A 23,141-nucleotide genomic window follows, 5' to 3' on the forward strand; every position below is an offset into this window, starting at 1 on the left:
GGGCCCCTTTTCTCCCCTACCTCCCTGCCCCCACCCCAGTGACCCTCCCACCACACCAACCCACAGGTCAGGGTGGCAAATGACCCTCAGCCGCCATGCCTCCCTGGCCCAAGAAGGCCCTGAGACCCTCACCTGCTCCCCAGTTTGGGTGTGGACTCCTGCAGGGAAGCTGCCTATGTCTGGCCACAGGGCACAGGCCTCTAGGACCCTCTCCAGCCACGGCAGGTCCAGCTCCTGCCCAAAGCACACGTTGTCTACCACGGACATGTTCTGGACCCAGGCCTCCTGCGGCACGTAAGCCACCGGACCCTAAAACACAAGGAGGCTGATGGGGACGGAGGAGGAACGGTGGGAGCTAGGCTCTTGGTGGTGGTGGAAGGCGGCAGGGAGCTTAGCTGTGAGACGGGGAACGGAGGAGCAGAGACGGGGACATTCCAGCAGACAGGCAGGGGTGCAGCCTCACCTTGATGCTCACGGACCCCTCCACCTTTGACAGCTCCCCAAGGAGGGCGGAGAGCAGGGAGGACTTTCCTGCCCCCACTGGACCGACGACAGCCAGGAGGCAGCCCTGGGGCACCGTAAGGTTGATCCTGGCAACACAGAAGGGGTGACGTGTCCCTGGGTAGGATTCAGCCCGAGTCTGCGCAGAATTAGTGAACCCCAGACAGAGCCAGCCTCGGCTGCTGATGACACACCCGGGGTGGGGGGGCCGCTGAGAGGATGTCTGGGGGCCATCCTTCCCTCTCCCGATCCCTGTCTGGCTATGCGAGCAGCCATTCTGCATGTGATCATACATGTGCCCACATACATGCACGCACATGTGTATGTGCACACTCACTACACCACACATGCATGCATGACAAGCACAGACGCATGCAAGCACACATAGGGCACATGTGTCTGTGCACACATATACTACATACACAGACTGCACACACACAGATACACACCCTCACACAAGTGCACATATGCACACCATATGTGTGTACACACAGACATGTGCACACAACATATACACAATCCATGCACACACAAGTGCATGCACACACACAAACATGCTCTCACACACGCCCGTGCATACACACATCTGCACGCACGCATGTACACCCGTGTGTAAACATGTACCCACACTCACACAGGGTTTATTGGGTAGGAGGTTTAACCAGCATCTCCTCTTGCCCAGGTCATTGCCACAAGCTCCTCACCACTCTTCCTGCTTCTGCCCTCCCTCCCCGCCCCTTTCTGTGTCATGCAGTCTGTCCTCCATGCAGGGGCCCAAGGGACCTGTTCAAACCCAAGCCGGCTCATGACACTCCCCCGCTGAATCCCCTGGCGGTTCCTGTTTCACTCAGGGTAAAAGCTGAGGTCCTAACAATCATGAAGGACACCCAGCATCCCATTGCTGCAGCCATGCTGACTTCCTGCTTCCCAAACACACCTGGGGGGGTTGTGCCCTGCAGGTGTCACGCAGCAATGTCTAGAGACACTTTCAGTTGTTACACCTGGTGTGGCTGCTGCTGGAATCTAGTGGGTAGATACTGGGGGTTCTGCTAATCATGCTACAGTGCACAGGACAGCCCCCATGACAAAGAACTATCCAGCCCTGAACATCAGCAGTGCTGAGCTGGAGAATCCTGGGTCCAGGCATACTCCTGCCTCAGGACCTTTGCACTTGCTGTTCCCACTGCTTAGAAAGCTCCTCTCCCAGACACGTGCAAGGCTCATTCCTTCCCCTCATTTGACCTCTGTTTAAATGCCAAGCCTTCCCTCACCGCACACACCCCTCCTTTGACATCGTGCTCTGCCTCCCGACCCTGATTTCTCATTTGTGCACCCTCCCACCCCCGATCAGAACATCAGCCCCAAGAGCACAGGGTTCTTATCTGTTTTCTTCACTCTATTCCCAGTTCCTAGAACAAGGCCTGGCACATAGCAAGTACTCAATAAATACAATGAAATGAGCAAATGACAAGAAACACAAATACGGCCCTGGGTGTTTTCTTTCCCTTCACAGGGAGTTTTGGGGTTGGCGGGGGTTTTCTGCCACAGAGACCCAGCCAAATAGTTGGGGGCTGGAGGTGACAATGACCAGTCTGACACAGGAGGCACATAAGCACCCACAGCTGACTGGGCCGGGCCTTGGAGCTGTTCTTGGCCAGGCCTCCCTTGGCATCATCGTGACCAGCCTGGGGACCAGACAGCCATCTCCTCCCTGTTGGGCAAGGCTCAGATGCCCTGTTCCCCCTCCGTGGGCAGGAGCTCTCCCTTTCCCAGCTTTCCCATCCTCCCCCACTTCGTCAACGGCAACAGGAAGGTTGTTACCAGGGAAACCACCTGTACCTGTGCAGGCAGGGAGGGCTTTCCTGGGACCAAGCGAAGGTGCCTTCCTGTATTCTGATGTAATCCTCTCCAGTGGCTGCAGGGCATTAAAGACCAGTTATAAGAGATGCTCCCGGCTGGCCCCTCCTCTAAGAGACCCCCAGGCAACAGGAAATCTCTTCCACTAAACAAACTGTCCCGCCACTCACTGGCTTGTGTGTGACCCTGTGATGGTCATGTTCTCTCCCTGCCGGATGGTTATACAACTCGGGTCGGCAAACCATGGCCCAGGGGCCAGATCCTGTCTGCTGCCTATTTTTATAAAGTTTTATTGGAACACAGCCATGATCATTCATTTATGTAGTGCTATGGCTGCTTTCACACTACAAAGGCAAAGGTGAGCAGTTACAACAGAGAACAAAGGGCCTTGGAAAGCCTAAAATATGTACAATTGGGTCCTTCATAGAAAAGGTTAGTGGGCTTCTGATACAATTTATCACCTGATCCGGGACTCTGGAGAGTGAAGGGAGTGTTATTAATTCCACTGGGACCACAGATGTAACCAGGGACATATGGTCTCCCTATGTCCCTGGGTCTCAGATGTTTTATCTATATAATGAGGGAGGAGCCAGATTTAGTGGTTTTGGACACTGAATACACATTTAGAATCACCTGGAAAGATTTTTTAAAACACAAAGCTCTCCATGGCTCAGCCCAAACCAATAAATGACAATCTCCATGGGGGTGGGGCCTGAGAATCTTACATCTAATGAGCAGTTGACACCCGTTGACACCCCCTGGACTGGATGGTCTCTAGGGGAGGGTTGCAGACAAAATGCAGGACGTCCAGTTACATCTGAATTTTGAATAAACAATGAGTACTTTTTTAGGATAATTATGCCGCCACATATTGCATGGGAGCTACTAAGACTAAAAAAACCTATTTTCTGAGTATGCGAAATTCAAATTTAACTGGGAGTCCTATGTTTTTCTTTTGTGAATCTGGCTACCCTACTCTGGGGTCTTGTCTTTTCTTAATGGTCTGGGGTGTGGGGATGCTTCTCCATTTCCCCATCTGTAAAATGGGTGGGTCGTAGAGGTACCCACCCCATAGTGCTGGGTGAGGAGCGAGGGGGTCTCCACTAAGTAAAGCACTTTGAATGTGCTGGCTCGTGGTAAACACTTGGTCAGCATTAGCTGTCGGTGTCTGTGTTCATCTCACTGTCACACACCTTTGGGGGAACAGCAGGGACTGAGACTGTGGGGGGCGGTATGAGGCTCTGGCCGCAGGCAGGTGACCAGGTGTGTCAAAGTCATGACTCAAATAACCCTTAGGGGTCTCTGGTCCAGGGTCCGTGGGGCCCTCCTGTGGGGATAAAGGCACGACATCACGGACCCTAAGCTATTTATTGGGCAGCTCCTGAGACCGGGGACCTGCTATCTTTTGGTGGCCCTCAGGGTGATCCTGGTGGAGATGGGGTGACACAGTGGGGAACGGAGCCAGCAGTGGGGGAGTTACTGCCCAGGGCCACACAGCTGGGTGAGGCAGACCTGGGGTTTGAATGCAGAGCCCACCTCTGAATGCCCACATCGCACTGCTTTGGCTGAACAAAGCTTTGCCCGGCTGAAAACGTGCCCAGAGCCGTGAGGAGCCTCAGAAACAGCAATTTTGGGTTACTTAGAGGCCTCTTTGCTGACTTCTGTGGGGTTTTCTCCTAATAATAATTCTAACTAAAATGCACTGAATGCTGACTTTGTGCAGGGCCCTGCTCTAACTGCGATGCTTCAAAGGACTCATTTAACCCTCACAACAATCCTATGCAGAGGTGCTGTGATGATCATCATGTCCATTTTGCAGATGGGAACACTGAGGCTCAGAGAGATTAATAACTGGCCAAGGTCTCCCATGTTGGGGTCAGTGCTGGAGCCAGAGTTTGGATTCAGGCACAATGTCACAGGATATATTTCTAATCACCATGTGGGTGATTTCTAGGTAAGCAGCTTGATGCTTTCTTAGGTACAAGGGGAGAGCCCTTACATGGCATCTGTTTCCTAGTCACACGGCCGATGGCCTGGTCTGCACATGCCAGCACACGCCAGCAGCCCCTCAGCTGGGCCTGGCATTCCATCTGTGGGAAAGGGGAGCCCTGCTGGTTCCCTCATCCCTCCCACCCCCTTCCTGCTGAACTCAGCTCTCACCACATCTGCAGGACCTTGAGTCCACGGCCTCAGGGTCAATTTCTTCCAGGCAGAGGAAGGCAGCCAGACGGTCAAAGGACACCCGGGCCTGGAAAAACCAAAGCCCTAGGTCAACTGTGCCATAAGGGCAAAAAAAGAACTCGGGCGTTGGGTGCCTCAAGATGGTGGGAAAGCTTCCGGACTACCGAGTCCTACACATTTGCAAGGCATCAACACAAAGCTTTCTGGGTCACGGAAAACGATGCACATGAGGTTGGCACAATGAGGTAGTGGTGACCTCCCACCTCCTTGCTTCCATTCTGCAGACCAGACCCGGGAAGAGGATGGTGGCTTTTCCAGTTGGCCGTCATCAGGAATGATTGCAAACTTTGTCCACCTTGGAGGCACCCTCTCCACTCCCAGCCCCAACCCCATCTTCCGTGATGAAAGGATAGTTAAATAGGGACGGCTCAGCTGGACCACTTTTCTCATTTTCATCACACGGTGTGAGTGCAGACAGTAGAGGAAGAGAAATGAAGTGAAATTGCTTTGTATAAAAAGGGAACCGGACTGAATTCTTGCATGTGGAATTGCTGGAAAGGTGAGGCTGCCTATTTTGAGGATGTTTGCTGGCATCTTCCCGCTGTTCCCTGTGCCCTCCTGTCTCTTTCCCTGCTTCGTTTCCTTGCCCCGGCACAGCCTGCTACACCCCTACACGGCTCCTCCAAGACGGCCTCCCCTCCCTGCCACCTCACCTGGACAACGGAGTGGATGGAGAAGGGCAGGAAAGCCTGGGCCTTGTTGAGAATGTTGAGAACCGTGAGGGTCACGAAGGCCTTCTCAGCGTCCATGGCATTCTCCTCGGCCACCAGAGTATGGACAGCAAACACAACCAGTGCCACCTGGGTGGGAGACACAGGAGGTGACATTGAGCTGCTAAACGTGGCCAGGAAAGGCAGGCCAGCTGTGGTATCTCAAAGGGTCCTTGTGGCCACACCTGCCATGTGGGAATGGGTTCCCCTCCACCCAGATCTCCCCCCAAATTCTTCTACTGATGAAAGGAGTTGCGTGCATGTGACCCCTGTTCTAAGAATCAGAAACTCTTGGTTCCAGGCTTTGGGGGACACCACAGTTTTCCATCTTGGTGGCATTTGTGTGGTTCTAGACATGGGTGGAACTTGTGACTCTAGACTCTCTGGGAAGATGACTCTGAAGTTGCAGGTATCAACAGCCACGGAGGGCTCTAGGTCCTGGTGGCATTTGTAGTTCCGGATGTCACTAGGGGGTGGTTCTGTTCCAGGGGTTGGTGGTGTTTTGGTTCCAGGTGTCGTCGATATGATGATGATGATATGATGACCAGCAGGTCAGTGCCCCTGTGATCCTATATGGGGAGCCCTTATCCCCACATCCAGCACTCCCTCCCCCAGTCCATGCTCTGCAGGGAGACCAGAGTGACATCACCAGAAACGTGGACACTTGGAAGGACACCAGAGACACAGAGAAGAGGAGGCTGGAGGTCCTCAAGGCGCCCAGCTCCTGGGCCCGGATGCTCAGGACTCTGTCCAGAAAGGCTCCCTCCCAGCCGTGGTACTTGACCGTCCTCACGTTCCTGAGGATGCAGCTGGTGAGCCGTGCCCGAGAGTCCTTCTTTCTCATTTGTTCTTCCTGGGACCAGACGGAAGAAGAGAAGAGGGGACAAGGGCAAGTCCGGGATTTTCCTTCTCTGCAACCGCCGCAAGCTGCCACCACGCCCACCCCACACCTCTCTCCTCCCCACTGCCATGCACCAGTGCAGGGCCCAGGACCTGCAGGCTTCCTGCCCCCTTCCTGCCTGGAGTGTCCCTTCTTCCAAATGCCAAACCTGATGGTGGTTCCTCTTCTTGGTGATGAAGAAATTCAGAGGGAGAAGGCTCAGGAAGACGGCGATGGCGGTGAGGGCAGAGGGTCCTAGAAGCTGGAGACAAAGGGCAGGATGTCACGAGACAATTCCAGAAGCCCAGCTGTCAGTACAGGGGTGGAGGGAGGCTCAGACTTGGGCCCTAAGGCAGGGAGGTGTCAGAGAGTCCAATGAGTGCAGCCACCAGGTCTTAGAGACCAGGACTCATGGGCTCCTTAGAAGGAAATACCTGTGGAAGATGGAGTCCATCTTCATTAGGGAGGGGAGAGAGGGGGAAATGATGCACCTCACACAATGGAGTGGGAACGGGGTCATAGTCAAGACGAGTCATGCACCTAGATGGGCAGGGCAAGGGCGGCGCCTGGCTAGAACGTGAAGACAGACTCTGGAATCGGGATCTGGGTTCAAATCCTGACTTTACACATACTGGTGTGGCCTTGGGCAAGTTACTGACCCTCCCTAAGCTGCAGTTTCTCACATTAAATGGAAATGGAGCTGTTTCCACTGCCAGTAGTGAATGCTGGTGTCATACAATCAATGATTATCCCCTGACAAGGGTTGCCAGATTTAGCAAATAAATATATTTAACGGCCTGCCCAGTGAAATTTGAATTTCAGATAAACAGCAAATAAGTTTTTAGTATAAGTATATCCCATGTCATGTTTGGGATATATTTATGATAAGAAATTCTTCTGTTTATCTGAAATTCATCTTTAACTGGACGTCCTGTATTTTGTCTGGCAGCCCTACCCCCCAGCTTTGTGACTTGGGACAGTTATCTTCCCTCCCTCGTTTGTTTCTCTATCTGGAAAATGTGGAGGTGGCGAGTAGGGTAAATGATTTTTAAGTGGCTATGATTTGAGATTCCTCCTGAGGTCATTTGGGTCCATTCTCTAGACAAGCCCCACTCCCCTCTTCAGTCTGTGGGCCTCATTTTCCCCTCTCAGCCCCTAAGAATGTTTACTTTCTAATCTTGACGCCCTAGCGAGCCAGTGTTTCATTTACGCAGCAATTGCGCCTCCCAATGGCCAAATGGAGAGATGCCCAGAAGGCAAACACCTGCCTACAGCCAGGGCTGGGAGAGTATTCAAAGGAATGTGAACAGAAGGTTAAATAAACTCTCTCTGGCAAAAATGCTACAAATGCTAACTGTAGCAACCCCAATTCCTACCCCTCCCCCTTTACCAGGGCCTCATGGTTACTTTCGGATGTTAGGACCACCTGCCAAGGGTCAGGGAAAGTGATGGGTGTGTTGTCTGCAGTTTCACTTGAGTCACCCATCGGCCTGCTTAACTGCCCTGCATTTTCCCCAGTGTCCTTCCTCCCTTTCTCTCTAATAATAACAGCTAACATTTATGCACTTACTGAGCACCCTCTGTATGCTAGGTCCTAGACTGCAAGGTAACAAGTCAAAAAGTGTCCAGGCCCCAAGCCCTTATGGTGGGGGCACTGGAGCAGTAGCAGAGGTACAATAATGATGATAACACACAGCTGATATTCTGGAGCATTCCACACTCACTCACAATCAATATGCTGTTGATACACCCACCCAGGGGCCTGTGAAACACAGCACATGGGCCAGATCTCTCCTGTTTATATGCCGACCTCAAGCCATACAAAGATTGGTAATCGGTCTTACATTTTAAAGTGATTGAAGTAAATCAAACGATGATGATTTCATGATATGTGTTAATTACATGAAATTCAAACTTCAGTGTCCATAAGTAATTTTATTGGAACACCACCAGGCCTGTTTGATTAGTATTGTCTGTGGCTGCTTGCGCACTAGAAGGGCAGAGTTAAATAGTTTTGAGAGAGACCCTATGGCCCCTAACGTCTAAAATATCTACAATCTTCTCCTTTACAGAAAAGTCTGTGAGCCTGGAACCAGCCCACATGGAGCAGAGCTGAAGAAGATCTTCAAATGAACTGCCCCATCCCCATGCATAACCAACAAGACAATTAAGCACCTATAGGGTATAGCTGTGTCCCAGATGCTATCTAAGTGCTTCACAGGTATTAGCTCATTTAATTCCTCAGCAACTCAAGGGCTGGGGCACTTCGGTTAATTATAATCCTCACTTTGCCGATGAGGAAATGAGGCACCGAGAGGCTAAGTTACTTACCGGGAGGTTTTACAACTAGCAAGTGGTGAAAGCAGGATTCGAACCCAGGCAGTCCCACTACAAAGTCTGTGATTTTAATTAAAAAGAAAATCCTGCACCACAAAACAGACGTAAGAAAGTTAGAAAAAGTTCTGATTTTTTTTTTGCCTGGTTGGCTACTTTATGCTCTTTGAAAACCAAGTAGTAAATTCTTTCCCCTAAATTTTCTTTCCATTTTTTTTGTTGTTGGTAGTGGTGGTGGTGATGATGCCCTACCATTACTGGTAACTTCAAAACATGCCTAATCCGCCCACTTGGTACCCCGATATCACACCCAAAAAGTGCCAATGTCATCACCATTATCATCATATAGACAAGGAAACTGAGGCCCCAAGAGGTGAGCATCCTGCCCGAGGTGAAGTGAAGGTCATCCTCGTCTAAGACTTTGCCCATTACGTCAGCCCGCAGGGTGCAGGTGGAGATAGGATTAAGAAGGAGGCGAGGAAGGGTGGGGGAGGATTCAAATCAAATCCCAGCTCCCTCTGCCCCAGCACACCTGCCAGAGGTAGAGAAAGCAGATGATGATCCAGATGAGCGGCAGCCACAGCCCGTTGAGGTAGGTGATGCTCTCCGTCAGCCGCTGCACATCCACAGACACCAGGTTGACCACGTCCCCCACTGCGCTGGCCTTTCTGGAGCTGCTAGACAGAGCCAGGACCTGGGAGGGGCAGAAGGTGGAGACCTGAGTCAGGAAGGAGGGAAGGAGTGGGTGAGGGGCAGTTAGGGAGGCCCATGGAGGCAGGGAGACCCACGGAGGGAGGAAGGGCCCAGGAGGGAGGGAGGCCCACGGCTTGGACTGAGCAAGAGAACAGCCACCCAGCAGGCCGGGGTCTAAGCTGTGCTGCCCCTGCTGGCTGAGGCAGATTTCTTTACCATCTGAGCCTCAGTTCACTCATCTGTAAAGTGGGCTAATAAAATCTCCTCAGCTAACTTCCCATTGTGAGACTCCGGGGAGAAGACAAAAATGAAAATACCCTGAAACCCCTAAAGCACTGGACTAATAACAATTAATAGCATACTACATAAAAACCTTGGATTCATGCTGATAATGGTGGTCATCTGCTGAGCACTAGATCCTAGGCACTGTGCTAAATAAACTAACAGTTTCACCATTTTCCATGATGGGGCACATCAGACAACAGTATGGAGCAGGTACTGCCATATTTCATTCAATCCAAAACACTGTGGATAAAGTACTCTCTATTTTTGTATCACTATGGGAAAAAAATCAATGCCAACTAAATTAAAACATCTTGATTTCAGAAGTTGAAAAGAGAAAAAAAAGTGAGACTAGAATCAGTGAGATGCAGAATTATTAACCCCATTTCACAGCTAAGGAAACTGAGGCACAAAGAAATTGACCAATTTGCCCAAAGCCAGAGGGCTCCTAAGTGGCTGGGCCAGGATTGGAATCCAGGATGACAGAGGCACGACGTGCGCTAGACAGGGTGTTAGACTGACCCCTGCAGGCATTCAGTGTGCCTCTCAGACACCAAGCTGGTTTTCTGGCAGCCCCAAATTTGCCCTAACTCTGGGGTCACAGTGGACCCCTTCCAGACTGTTGAATGCTACGTGCTACTCGCAATCCTCTCTCTGCTGAGTGTGTCAGGGAAGAAGTGAGGGGGTGAAGTGGTGAGCTGGAAATGATTGAGTGTAGAAATTCTGAAAAAAAACCTTCAAACCTTTACTGAGCACCTGCTCTGTAGGGCCTCACTCTGAGGTGAGTACTGTGATCAAGAGAGGCAGGGCCCTTGCTCTCTTCGGAGTGGAGTTTGAGCTGGGGAACAAAATTAAATAAAGATTTACATAGTTCATCCTTTAATAGTAATTATGATGAGTGCCATGAAGAAGTGTTTTAAAATATAGGCTTTATCATTATTCAGGCATGGCAAGCCCACAGATCAGAGAAGACTGCCCTTGACAAGAGCGTTTATTATACTCACAGATCTCAAGAGGAGGGGGCACCCCATGCTATGAGGGGCCACTTGGGGAAGCACCAGGATGCTGCAGGGTTGGGGGGACCACAGGCAAGAGCTTGTTGTGGTTTTCATGGGAAGGTCAGGCAGGGTAAGCAGGCTTAGGATTGGCTAGTTTGAATAATTCCACCAGGCTCTGGGCATAGGAGCTGGGCCTCATTGTCTGGTACCCTGCCCTGGGGCGATTAGGGCAGGGGATAGTGGCCTAGAGTGTTAGGGCCCAAAAAGGAGGCAGTTGGGGTGTGAGCTCTGGATTGGTTGGCTTGCATGTGAAAGAGGTGCTTTCAGATGAGTCACTTAGCATCTCTGGGAACTGGCTGACCCTGGGAGGGACAGAGGGGCAGCCCCTCCAGGGTCAGCAAGACCCCAGATGTCAAAGCACCAGATACAGAAAATAGGAAGACACAGTTAAAACAGAAGCAGCCCAGAGGGCAGAGTGGAGGGGTATGGCCTCATCAGGTGATGAAGGCGGCTGCCCCAAGGGTGGGGACGGGAAGAGCAAAGGCTTCAAGTCATCTTCCTGCAGCCTCAGCTCCATGTGTGGACTCCCAAGACTGGACAGGCCATACCAGCTCAGGGGGATGTGGCCTGAAACTCAGGAGCCAGTCACATGGCCATCCAGGAGCTGATCCCTTTGCCCCCTTCTTTCCCAAGTGCCTTCTTTCCCAAGTGACAGCTCAGGTGTGAGAGAAAGGGGCTTACACAGGACTGGGTTGCCCTTGCTCAGATGCTCCAGACCCCAGAGGGGCCAACGTCTCTTAGAGCAGCAGCCTCATGGGTTTCGGTTCCAAGGTCCCCCAAGGGGACAAGAATCACTGCACAGAGAGAAGCCCAATGCTATGGCTTACCTCCGGGTATCATAGTTCATTGGCAGAACTTCCAGCCCAGATGCAATTTACCAGTGGGTCAGGGGTCATTTTCACTGTAAGCAGTGTTACCTGGTAAAATAGCTGACAGTCCACCTTTATCCAGTTTCCACACAGCCTGTAGGTTAGCCCTTTATCCTCAGGGGGGTGAGTGTTCACTACATGAAGAGTTGTGGAAAGGGTGCCCAGGCAGTGGGAACAGCAAGTGCAAAGGCCCTGAGGTGGGAGATTGTTTGGCGTGCTTGAGGAACTGAAAGAAGACCTGTGGGGCTGGAGGAAAGTGAAAGAAGTGTGAAGGAAGTGTGTGATGTAATCAGATAGAAGAGGTCCCAGGGTCAGATCATGCAAGGCCTCATAGAAATAGCCAAGAAGGTGAGGGTGTAGTGTGAGCAACTATGAGTAACGTGATGAATGAGTGTGGTTTTAGGCACTGATGACAGTAACGGTTCAGGAACATTCCTCTTCTTGGCTGGAACACTTGTCTGTAAATTGGGACAGGATGGAGAGAGAGGAAAGGCCACACCACTCCCCTGGGGCTCACCTTTCTGTACACCAGGCCCGTGATGGCCATTCGCAGCCTCATCTGTAGCACCTTGAGTCTGTACATGTGCTGCTGCTCGAACAGTGTTTGCAGGCAGGCGGAGAGGAACATCAGCACGGCGAGAAGATAGCCCTTCCAGGCCGGGGTCTTGGGGTCACCAATAAACTCCAGGAAGAGGCTGGTGAGAAAGGGCACCCATGGCTATTGCCTCTGCCTAAGCCTGGTCAGGTCTGGAGGACCAGAGAAACTCTAATTTGAAAGGAAACGTGCATCCCAGTGTTTACTGCAGCTTTATTTACAATAATAGCCAAGACATGGAAGCAACCTAAATGTCCACTGAATGGATAAAGAAGATGTGGTATAGATATACAATGGAATATTACTCAGCCATAAAAAGAATAAAATAGTGCCATTTGCAGCAACATGGATGGACCTAGAGATTATCATACTAAGTGAAGTAAGTCAGAGAAAGACAAATATCATATGATGTCACTTATACGTGGAATCTAAAAAAAATGATACAAATGAACTTATATACAAAACAGAAATAGACCCATAGACATAGAAGAGAAGCTCATGGTTACCAAAGGGAAAAGGGGTGGGGATAAATTAGGAGTTTGGGATTAACATATATACACTACTATTACAAAATAGATAACCAACAAGACCTACTGTATAGCACAGGGAACTATACTCAATATTTTGTAATAAGCTGTAAGGGAAAAGAACCTGAAAAAGAATATATTTACAATATAACTGAATCGTTTTGCTGTACACCTGAAACTAACACAACATTGTAAATCAACTGTACTTCAATAAGAAAAAGAAAAGAAAGAAAGAACAGTAGAAAAGATAAGCACCAGAAAAAAATTTCTGTTGTTTAGGTCACCCAGTTTGTAGTACTTTGTTATGGCAGCCCTAATGCGCCACCTCTTGAGTCTGGGCTGTCTGTGCAACCAGCTTTGGCCTCAGGAGAAAATGCAACTTTTGCTTTGTCTTGGAACCCTGCCAAATGGCCCTGTGAACAGGCTGGAATCAACCTTTTGAGGATGAGAGACCACCAGAGCAGAGACAAGATGTCCCAGCTGGGACTGTCTTGGACCAGCCAGTCCCCAGCCAGCCCCACAGGTGACTGCAGACAGATGAGTGAACCCAGCCAAGAAAAGAAGAATCACCCAGCTGAACCCAGCTTGAATTTGCTGACCCACAGGATCATGAGCTAAAGAAGTGGCTTTAAGCCCCTCACTTTTGAGGGGCTTTGTTGTATAGCAAAAGCAAACTGATACAGTCAGGCTAGAATTCACTCGTTTTCCCTCCTCCCCAAGATCACTCACTTTCTCGTTTAATTGGTCCTTCCTGAGTATCCTTTTCACCCACCCTCAGTGCCCTGAGCACCAGAGGTCTAGGCGGAGGCAGAAGGAGGGCTTCTTCTCCTTCTCCAGGGGACCTTCAGCCCTCCTGGCCCTGGACGGACACCGTTAAAGGGACCACCAGCCTCAGCGAGGCACCCAAGGCCTGGACCCACCTGAGGAGCTTGGGCACCGTGAACCTGAAGACATCACTGATGATGAGGCTGAGGGTCCCCAGGAGGAAGGTGGAGCGGCCCACCTGCCAGATGGCCCTCAGCAGTGGGCCCCTCTTGCCCCCTTGTTGCTGTAGGAGGGTCTCCGTCTCTGGGGTCTCCGCACCACGGTTTCCTTTCCTTTTAAATGCTGTCGCCTTGGTGTGCCTTAGGGGAGAGGAGAAATCAGCTCTGGGTCCTTGTAATAGACTGAATGTTTGGGTCTCCCCCACCCCCACCCCCTCACCACCACCCAAATTCATGTTGAAACTAATCCCCAGTGTGATGGTATTAGGAGGTGAGACCTTTGGGAGGTGATTAGGTTATGCAGGTGCAGCCCTCATGAATGGGATTAGTGCCCTTGTAAGAAAAAACCTAGAGAGTGCCCTCAGGTGTAACCCCATTTCATACATGAGGAAACTGAGGTTCAGAAGTAAACTTGTCCAAGGGCACACAGCTGAGAAGTGTAAGAACTGGGATTCGATCCCAACCTTCAGAGCCCAGCACTTTTTTTTTTTTTTTTCTTGCGGTATGCAGGCCTCTCACTGTTGTGGCCTCTCCCGTCGCGGAGCACAGGCTCCGGAAGCGCAGGCTCAGCGGCCACGGCTCACGGGCCCAGCCGCTCCGCGGCATGTGGGATCTTCCCGGGCCGGGGCACGAACCCGTTTTCCCTGCATCGGCAGGCGGACTCTCAACCACTGCGCCACTAGGGAAGCCCTGTTGGTTGCTTTTACTAGAACCGGGTGCAACTAGTCTCTTGGCCCACTTTTAACAGATATGAGTTTCCTGTTGTCCAGCAAAGCAAACCGCCTAGCCCCACTCCACCTGAACGAGCTGAAGGATCAGTGGTGTGCCTGGGTCTCATTTTTCAGAGAGGTGGGTTGAGACCCCAGAAGTCAGCCTTTTTACCCCCAAGGCCCAGCCAGCAGTGTGAATACCCCTCCACCACAAGCCGGTCGTCCAGTCCCTCCCTCCCTCCCCCTCAAGAATACTCTCAGCATCTCCTCAGGATGGACGGGAGGGACAAATCTCAGCAGGCAGTCCAAAGGAAAAGTGGTATTTTTAGCACAAGAGGCTATAAGGAACCAGTCTTTACCACCCGGTTAGCTAAGAAATAAGCAAATGTTAATCTTCTACCCCTGTCTTGAAGCCTACCCCCGCCCCCCAGCCTCCCCTTCCGGTATTTGCAATTCAGCCATTTTTCTAAGCCTGCACTCACCTCTCTCCCCTGTCACCTCTGTAGCCCTGAAATGTGCTCTCCTTGGCGCCCACAATTTGCCTGGGGTCGGGCAGGTCAGAGGCAAGGCCAGCGTGGCGTCCGGGCCGCGCACCTCGATGCCAAATGTTGGGTGCTTGTCCTGACTCGACTGGTGCTGCACACCCACTGGGCTGGACGGCCACTGGGCAAGTGCCAAGCAGGGCCACCCCTACCTCCGGCCCCACCCAAACTGGGACCCAGGTGGGTAGACTTTTTGCTTGTATTTTCTTTTTACTTGTATTTCCCCCAGCACCTAGTTCAGCACCTGAATGTATAGGTGCTCAATAAATACTTGTCCAGTGAATGGGAAAAAACAGATGGAGTGATGTGTGCAAAGGGCCTACTGCTTGATATTAATAAAGATTTGTGGAAGGAAGGAAGGAAGGGAAGGAGGGAGGGCGGGAGGAAGGAAATGATTTGGTTTGGTTGATAGAACCTGGCCTTTGAGCAGGAAAACTGAGGTCCAAATGCCCTTCCCTCTGAGCCTCAGTGTTCTCATCCATAAAATGGGGTGGGTGAAGAGACCACTGTGAAAGCCTCTTTCCAGCTGGATGTTTTGCTCTGTTCTGTTCTAGCTGCTCACCCCAAAATTCTGAGTCACTGTGTTCAGCCTGCAGGCTTGGGAAAAAACTTCTTCCTTTCTAGCTGGTCTCACTTTCCATCAGGGAAGGTCTCTAGACTGGTGGCTGGTCTTTGGTCTGTGGCCCCAAAGCCATTTAGTGCAGGACCCAAAAATGACCACAGGCCAAGGCAGGAGGTGTGAGTGAGTGGCCAGGTGTAAGCTGGGGGATATAAAAGGGAGTGGTGGCGACTGCAGCTCATATGCCCTGTTCAATGGGGAAGCTGCTACCCAGATCCACCCTCCTGTTGCCATGCAGGGATGTGGCCATTCTACTTTAAGAGAGGCCAAAATTCCAGATTTTCATGTGACATCTCCAACATTTTAAATGTTCATGACTTATTAGAAAGCAAAACAAAGAAAAATCCTTAAACAACAAGACACCGTGCTGGCCAAACACACCTGTGACCCTGACTTGGCCAGCAGACAGATTGGTCTGTGACCTCTTAAGATGACGTCCTCTCCCTTCCCCCAAAGGTTGCAAAATATTTTAGAAATAAAACCAAAGTTCTCTTGGTGTGTAATCAGTCAGCTTAGAAAATGCCTGAACCAGATCTGCCATCCTCCTCTCTTTCTGTCAGTTGTTCACGGATCCTCAAACTCTTCTGGAGAATGTTTCTGTGTGCTATAGCTCTAACACTGGGTGACTATCATTCCCAGGCTGGCAGGGGAGGTGAGAGCTGGGAGAGGGTGGACAAGACCTCCAGGGTCCTTTTGAATTAATTCTGCCACTCAAAACTCACTTAAGCTGTACTTAAACTCACAGTACAGTAAGATATGCCTGGGGTGAGAGTGAGAGCTGCTGTTTTGAGTTGCTCATATTACTTACCCCTTTTGGAAAACATACTCCCTTCCTTTGGGGAGCAGCTCCTCCCTGTGTGGCTCTGAAGGGACTGCCAATTATGGGGCCTGCTCTCCAGCCCTGGGATTGGCCCCTGAGAGGCACAGGATTCAAGCCAGTCAATAAAAGGCCTTCCTTGGGATTTTCTATGTGGATGGTAGTAGGGGTTGCTGAGTTGGCATGATACAGGACAAGCGTCATGGAGAGACCAGTGCCCAGACAACAGCTGAGCTGAGAGATGGAGGGAAAGAATTTGGACATCATTCAAGTCCTGGATCCAGCCACACTTGAGGCCAGACCTACCTTCTCAGCTATGAGAGCCAGCAGACTCTGTCTCTCTCTGGCTCCTTCTAATTTGTGGGATTTAGCCACCTACAACAACCACCACAAAATCATAGAGTATGCAGGGGGACCCTGTAACTCTTCCCACAGAGCTACTTTTGTCTGTGCCCTGAAATACCTGGCTCCAGGGAGGTCAAGCGACTTGTCCAAGGTCATCTACCACTCGATGGCAGGGCTACATTTAACCCGGGTTTAATTAATCCTATTGGAGAGCTTATTTCTCTAGACCAAAGTTTCACAAACCAGGTTCCTCAGGCTCTGAGCACTTCTCAGAAGTTTCCAGAGATGCCAGAGAGGGCAAGAGTGAGGCAGAGTGGGCAGGACTAGTAAAAGATTGAAATCCTCTGGATAACTGATATTGCTGGACCTTTTACCATTTTTAAGAAATTCGCTAAGTTCTTTACTATGAATCTTTTTTTTTTTTTTCATCTCCCACAAGCTATGAGCTAGGGCTAATGGCATCCCCCTTGAACAGATAAGAAAACTAAAGGCCAGGAAACTAATCACTCAGGTTAAGTAATAAGTGAGTAGTTGCCTGCATGTTATGGACCATACCTACCTCTCCACCCCCAGTCTTAAAATAGTCCTTCTGTTCCCTGCCTCCATCCCACCATCCGAGCTTCCTTCTGGGAGCCTGGAGAGGTTCCCCCTCTGTCAATATCCTTTTGGAACCTGCAAAGCACTCTGGGAGGAAAAGCATCTTGAGCCCGGCCTGCTAATGCTTAGTGAGGTGAGCTGACAGGGAGGGGACCGTGGTGGTTGGAGCCTGGAGTAGGGGCGTGGTTGTATTTGGGGTCGAGTGATTTGCTGACCGAGCTTTGGGCTGAGCTCCCATCTTCCACACACTCACCGCTGGGCTGCACTGCAGTTCCTTGTCCATTCCTTTTCAAGCTGGGAAACAAGTTCTTTTGAGGAGTTTTCTCTCGCAAGCGACCAGAGGTCTTTTGGTCCCAGCGGCCTCCAGTAGCCCCTCCAAACTAACCTGTAAAAGAGGATCACCAGAGCAAGCTCCTCCTGTGTCTGCCCCTGAAGGGTCCTGGCTTGGTAGCTGTGTGACCCTAGGTAAGTCACTTCACCTCTCTGCACCTCTGCTGGCCCCTCGGTACAAGGAAAGCAATTTACCTAACTGCACTAACACTGGGGGGCACTTCTCGGTCTACAAAGAACATCTCATTTAATTCTCATGTGAGCCTATACAGTAGATTACTATTGATCCATTTTACAGAAAAGAAAGAAAACAGAGGCTCAGGGAGATTAAGTGACTTAACCAAAGGTTGACATGTGACAGGGGAAATAAACCTCCCTAGGAGTCAGAAGTCCAGAGTTGAAAACTATTACTGTGGAGGAAACCTGAACTCCTCCCTCAGCTTTAAATGTACCCATTCTCCTCCTCGGTCACTGCTCCAGCCACCTGGCCTCAGGACCTTTGCACATGCACGTCACTCTGCTTAAAACTTTTTCCCTGCCACTTCTTACTTGCCCTTCACCTCTGGCCTAGACGTTATTTCCTTAAAAGCCCACTTGATGACCCGCAACACCCAAGTCCTGGTAGATTCTCCCATTGCAAGATCCTCTAGTTTCCTGAGCTTTTTCTTTATAATGCTTGCTGCAATTATCATTATTTAATTTTTCAGTCTGATTATTTATTTAGTCTTTCTCCTCCACTGGACAGTAAGCTCCATAGGGGCAAAGACAGTACTTGCCTTGATTCTCCCTCTTCTGTATCCTCACATCCTGGCTCAGGGCACAAGATTTGTCAAATAAAAATCACTACTTTTCAGCCCTGTGACCTTGGGCAAGTCACTGCCCAGCAATGGACCTCAATTTTCTCACCTTAAAATAAGAGTGTTTCCCATCACTTGGGACTGGTATATGAGATGACTGTAGTTGGTGCATTGTTGGAGGAGGTCATCGAGAGGATGTGACCACTTGTGGACCTGTGACCTGGACCCAGGCAATCTGAGGCTCCTCCCTCCCCTGTCCTTGGAATGTACATTCCGCCCACTGTTCTCACACTAGGAGCTACTTCAAGGATGCAGTAGTTAAGTGTTATACCATCTGGACGGTGTATGTGTCTGAACCCTGTTAAGGCCTCTCTGTAAACTGTTGAGATTCTGGTGGGCAGGTGTGGAGATCTACTTATATTGCGGCACTCAAGACAAGCCTCATATGTAAGTTCTCTTGCTTGTTAACCCTGCCTCCTACCAGTCTGGAGTGGCTGCCTCTTTCTTCCGTCTCTCCAAGCCTACCGTCTATTGGGGCCAGTTTTCAAACCAACACGCACACACAAGAAATTAACGACTGCAGACTTCCACAGCAGGAGTGTTCTTATCTTTTTAGGTCTCTTTCATCTTTCTCATGACACCAAGGAGAAGGTGTTGTTTGGAGCTGGTCTTGAGCTCCTCTTTGAGACTTTCCAGTTCCCTTTTCTAATGCAGAGCAAACTCAGGCAAGCAACAGTTTGGATCCAGAAATTATTCACAATACTTGGTTTTCACTAAAATTATTTTTGGTATTCTACATGGCAAGGGATTCTAGATTTTTCTGATTTTGGTAGCGATAGAAAGTTTCCTTTTTAAAAGGTTATTAAAGTAGAAAAAAATGAGTTGATTCAAAGAAAATTCATTAAGTAAATAGAGTTTGAGCGATACCCCAATAAGGCAAAAAGCTTGAAGAATGGTCCATAAGTGCCTACATTTGGGAAACAGAGGGCTAGATTCTCTCTAGAGATGTTTAGCAGATTTCTATGCTCTTTTCACCAATTCCACACCCTCAGAGTATCCTATTCTTCATTTATTTAACAACCACTTTATATAATACTCATTATGGGCCACATCCTGTTCTAAGTGTTTCATAAACCTTATCTCATTTAATCCTCAAAACCCTATGAGGTAGATGCTATTATGATCCTCATTCTACTAGTGCAGAGACTGAGGCACAGAGAGGTTAAGTAGCTTGCCCAAGGGCACACAGCCAGGAAGTGGTGGGGCTTGGATTCAAATCTGGGTGCGACTGTGATCTGACTGTGGTGTGGTCAGGAGAGGGCCCAGTAGGTGGGTGCATCCTCAGTACCTGGTGTGCTGACCCTGGGGAAACATCTCTCTTCTCCACCAGCCTGGAAGCCTCTAGTGAATAAAGAATTGGTGTTTTACATCCTCATCCTCGGTGCTTAGCACATAATAGGTGCTTATTAAATGTTGGTGGAATGACTAAATAGATAGAGAGATGATTTTATTGAGTGCCTTCCATGTACAGGCACTAAGCACTTTACATTTAATGAAGGCAGTGATGTTCCCATTTTACAGAGGGGAAAACTGAGACTCCAAATGCTTGTGATATGGCCATCTAAGAGACAGAGCCAGGATTCAAACTCAGATCTCACCCCAGTGAGTGAGTGGGAATGGGATGTGGATGGTGGACACACTAAAATCTGAGAAGGAAGCATGGAGTCTGGGATGGAGAAAGCCAGGCTGACCTTGGTAGGCTTCGGAGGAAACCTCCTGGGGGAAAAGCTGTGATGACAAATAAGAGGAGCAAATGCAGGTGGGTGGGAGCACCACCCCAGCCCCTTCCCTCCTACTTTACTTACCCAGAAACCCACCAGAACATGGCCTTGGAGGGGAAGGAGGCCCCAGCCTTTGGACATGGATTCTGCAAAGACAAATGATTTAGAAGGGGGAGGACTTGGTCTCATAATCCATGGCCAGTATGTGGTAAGGAGAACCAAGGGCAGGAAGACAGGATGAACTGGCCATGAGCTTAATACTGAAAGCACAGACTGAGATGTCCTGCCTACTTATCTACAGTAGATACCAAAGGGCATGGTGCTTCCTAGCAGGCAAGGCAAAAAAGGGATTTGGCCACAGGACTGAAAGTGCCTACAAGGTAAGAACGAACAGTTGCTCAGAACAACTTTAATAATACTGAGACCAAGAAGTTCTCAAAGCAAGGACCATGCATGACACAGACAAGAATGTCCTCAACAATATCCTTCAGTGAATGTGGGAAGGAGGTGAAGAGGAAGTGAGATTTTACCAGCAGCTCCAGGAAGACTGCACAGATTACACTCTTCACCAATAGGGCCTGAGAGTGCCCATTTTACCACGTCTTTGCCATCGCAGCTTGTTACCAATTTTTAATTTTTTTCCTGCTACTCTCATTGGAAAAAGTCCTATTACAGTTTTAACTTAATTATTCAAATCGTTGAGCATCTTTTTAGATGATTTCTCAGCTCAGCTGTCTTTTTCTCAGAGAATTCTTTCCTGATTTCACAGACTTATTCAGGGTTACCTGTTGTAAACTCTCATAGACCATGGACTTCTCCTGCAGAGCATTTCTATTGGGCAAGTCACTTTAATCTTGAATCTTTACAACCAGTCCCAGTTGCAGTTTTCCACACGTTTGTGTAATTGTGTGATTAATGTCTAGTTCCCCTACTTGGGTGTTAGCTGCATGAGGACAGAGACATTGCTTGTTCACCATAGATCCTCAGTACCGAGCTGGGGCATAGAGCATGTTGGCAAACTGCAGCGCCCAGGCCAAATCCGGCCCACTGCCTGCCTCTGTGAATAACATTTTATTGGAACACAGCCATGCTCCTTTGTTGACATAGTGTCTGTGTCTGCTTTTGTGCTATGAAAGCAGGCTTGAGTAGTTGCCATACAGACACTATATGGCCCACAAAGCCTAAAATATTCTCTATCTTGGACAGAAAGAGTTGGCCAACCCATGGAATAGGGTAGACATGTAATATGCTTTTGGCTGAATGAATAAAAAAATTAAAGGCCTGTGCTCTAGTTTAACTTCCTTCCATCACTTGGGGGCGCTGAGATGGAACAGAAGAGGAACAGGGACAAGCAAGGCACTGGGTTGGAGGTGTGGTGACTTACAGGCTGCGGGGGACTTTTAGGGAAGAAGGGGGGTTGATCGGCGAAGCAAGACAGCACAAACTCTGCCACCACCAGAGACAAGTATAGGTAGGTTGACAGGTGGCGGAAGGGGTCGCTCTGGAAATCCTGTGGGAGAGAAAGCAGAAGACCCACTGAGTCTGAGCTCTTGAGGAACAGAGATTGGGGAGGGTGTGGGGAAGGGGAGAAGGGGTGGAGGCTGAACAGGGTTTCTGATGCTGGGAGCAGTGACCAGGCAGGGGGCCGGAGCCGCCAGTTTTGAAAGTCAGAACCCCCAGTGTTCCTGGCCTTCTCGAAAACACCTGGCTTATGCATATTCTGTCCATACAAATGGCAGGTGGGGTGTTTGCCCTTAGCCAGGTGACAGCTGGCTTTAGGTACCCGGACATGAGTTGAAGGGACACTTTGACTTTCTCCTTGTGCAATAAAGGACCCCCTTCCCCTCCCCCCACAATCTCCGGTCCCACTCCCTTGTGGCTAGTGTTCTCTGGTTTAAGAAGGGAGCTGGTTTCATGGAGCATTTACTCTGCCTCGGGCACATGCTGGAGTCTTTACATGCACTGTCTCGTCAAGTTCCTCCCGACCCTGACCCCAGCTGGGGTTTACCTGCTCTGTGTTACTCGTTGGGAAACCAAAGCTCAGGGGAGTGATAGCACCTTGATCAAGGTCACACAGATGATCTGATCTAGATCATGAGCTTTTGCTGCCGTGCCATGATTGCTTTCGCATCCCTTGCCCCTTCTGGCCAGAGGACCCTAATTTTTTTCCCCATGCTCAGGTATGGGGTTTATGCAGAACTGATTCCATCCCAGGGGGTGGGCAGGTGATGGAGGCCTGACTAATGAGTACCATCTAGTCCCCTGGCTACTGATGGAACATAAGTCTGGAGCAATTGGGGCTCTTCTTGCCATCCCAGTGGAAAATGAAGCAGAACCAAGGGACAGAGAGAAATGGAGATCTGGTGGTGTTATCTAAAGGTCTGGACCCTCTATGCCTGGCAGGTCCCACATCTATGAGCTAATAGATTCCCTTGGACTTTTTTGCTTAAGCTAGTGTGAGTTGAGTTTTTGTGGCTTAAAACAAGAGCCCTAGCTTCAAATCACAATTTTTCTCCTAAATTTTTTATACTTCTTTGTTTTTATTTTTGTTTTTTGGGGGCAGATAGTAGACAGTTTGATATTCCAACTACATTATTCCCCATAGTGTCATTTTTACCATCGTTTCTATTGGAAAGTTTGTTCTGAATTTGGGTGAGATGGACTTGGCTCTGCAGACCTGAGCTGCATGACCTTGAGGAATTCACTCACTTCTCTCAGCCTTAGTCTCCTCATCTTTAAAACAGGACGATTAGAGTCTTCACTGGATTCCTGATGTCAAGTGCTTGCCACAGGGCCTGGCACATGGAGCTCCAGAGCATCGGTGGTCCCAATAGTATTATTTCTATGCTGTGTTCCAAACAGCTAACTGATAAGTCAACTGTGGAAACCCATCCTTTCATAAATCAGTGGATGGCCTGTGGAATTTTCCCATTAGTTACAAAAATTGCTTTGTAAAGAAATCTGTCCTTAAGGACAGAAGGTGTTTCTCTGCCTTCTACTTTTTTTTTTTTTTTTTTCGCGGTACGCGGGGCTCTCATTGTTGTGGCCTCTCCTGTTGCGGAGCACAGGCTCC

At 49.7% G+C, this 23,141-nt stretch overlaps 1 protein-coding gene across 1 annotated transcript in view; it reads right to left on the minus strand.

Moving 5' to 3' along the window:
* ABCC6 (ATP binding cassette subfamily C member 6) overlaps nt 1-23,141 on the minus strand; it is a 57,391-nt gene that overhangs the window by 29,690 nt on the left and 4,560 nt on the right. Inside the window, exons 5-17 of the mRNA XM_060031812.1 lie at nt 21,453-21,578; nt 20,153-20,214; nt 17,414-17,545; nt 13,468-13,671; nt 11,943-12,120; nt 9,056-9,217; nt 6,359-6,451; nt 5,959-6,162; nt 5,253-5,399; nt 4,519-4,606; nt 2,341-2,416; nt 464-590; nt 133-309 (exon numbers count right to left, since the gene is read on the minus strand). Coding sequence (XP_059887795.1) covers nt 133-309; nt 464-590; nt 2,341-2,416; nt 4,519-4,606; nt 5,253-5,399; nt 5,959-6,162; nt 6,359-6,451; nt 9,056-9,217; nt 11,943-12,120; nt 13,468-13,671; nt 17,414-17,545; nt 20,153-20,214; nt 21,453-21,578 — 1,776 coding nt within the window. The remainder of the gene's footprint in view (nt 1-132; nt 310-463; nt 591-2,340; nt 2,417-4,518; nt 4,607-5,252; nt 5,400-5,958; nt 6,163-6,358; nt 6,452-9,055; nt 9,218-11,942; nt 12,121-13,467; nt 13,672-17,413; nt 17,546-20,152; nt 20,215-21,452; nt 21,579-23,141) is intronic.

Source organism: Delphinus delphis, chromosome 15 (genome assembly GCF_949987515.2).
Source record: "Delphinus delphis chromosome 15, mDelDel1.2, whole genome shotgun sequence".
NCBI classification, from domain to species: Eukaryota; Metazoa; Chordata; class Mammalia; order Artiodactyla; family Delphinidae; genus Delphinus; species Delphinus delphis.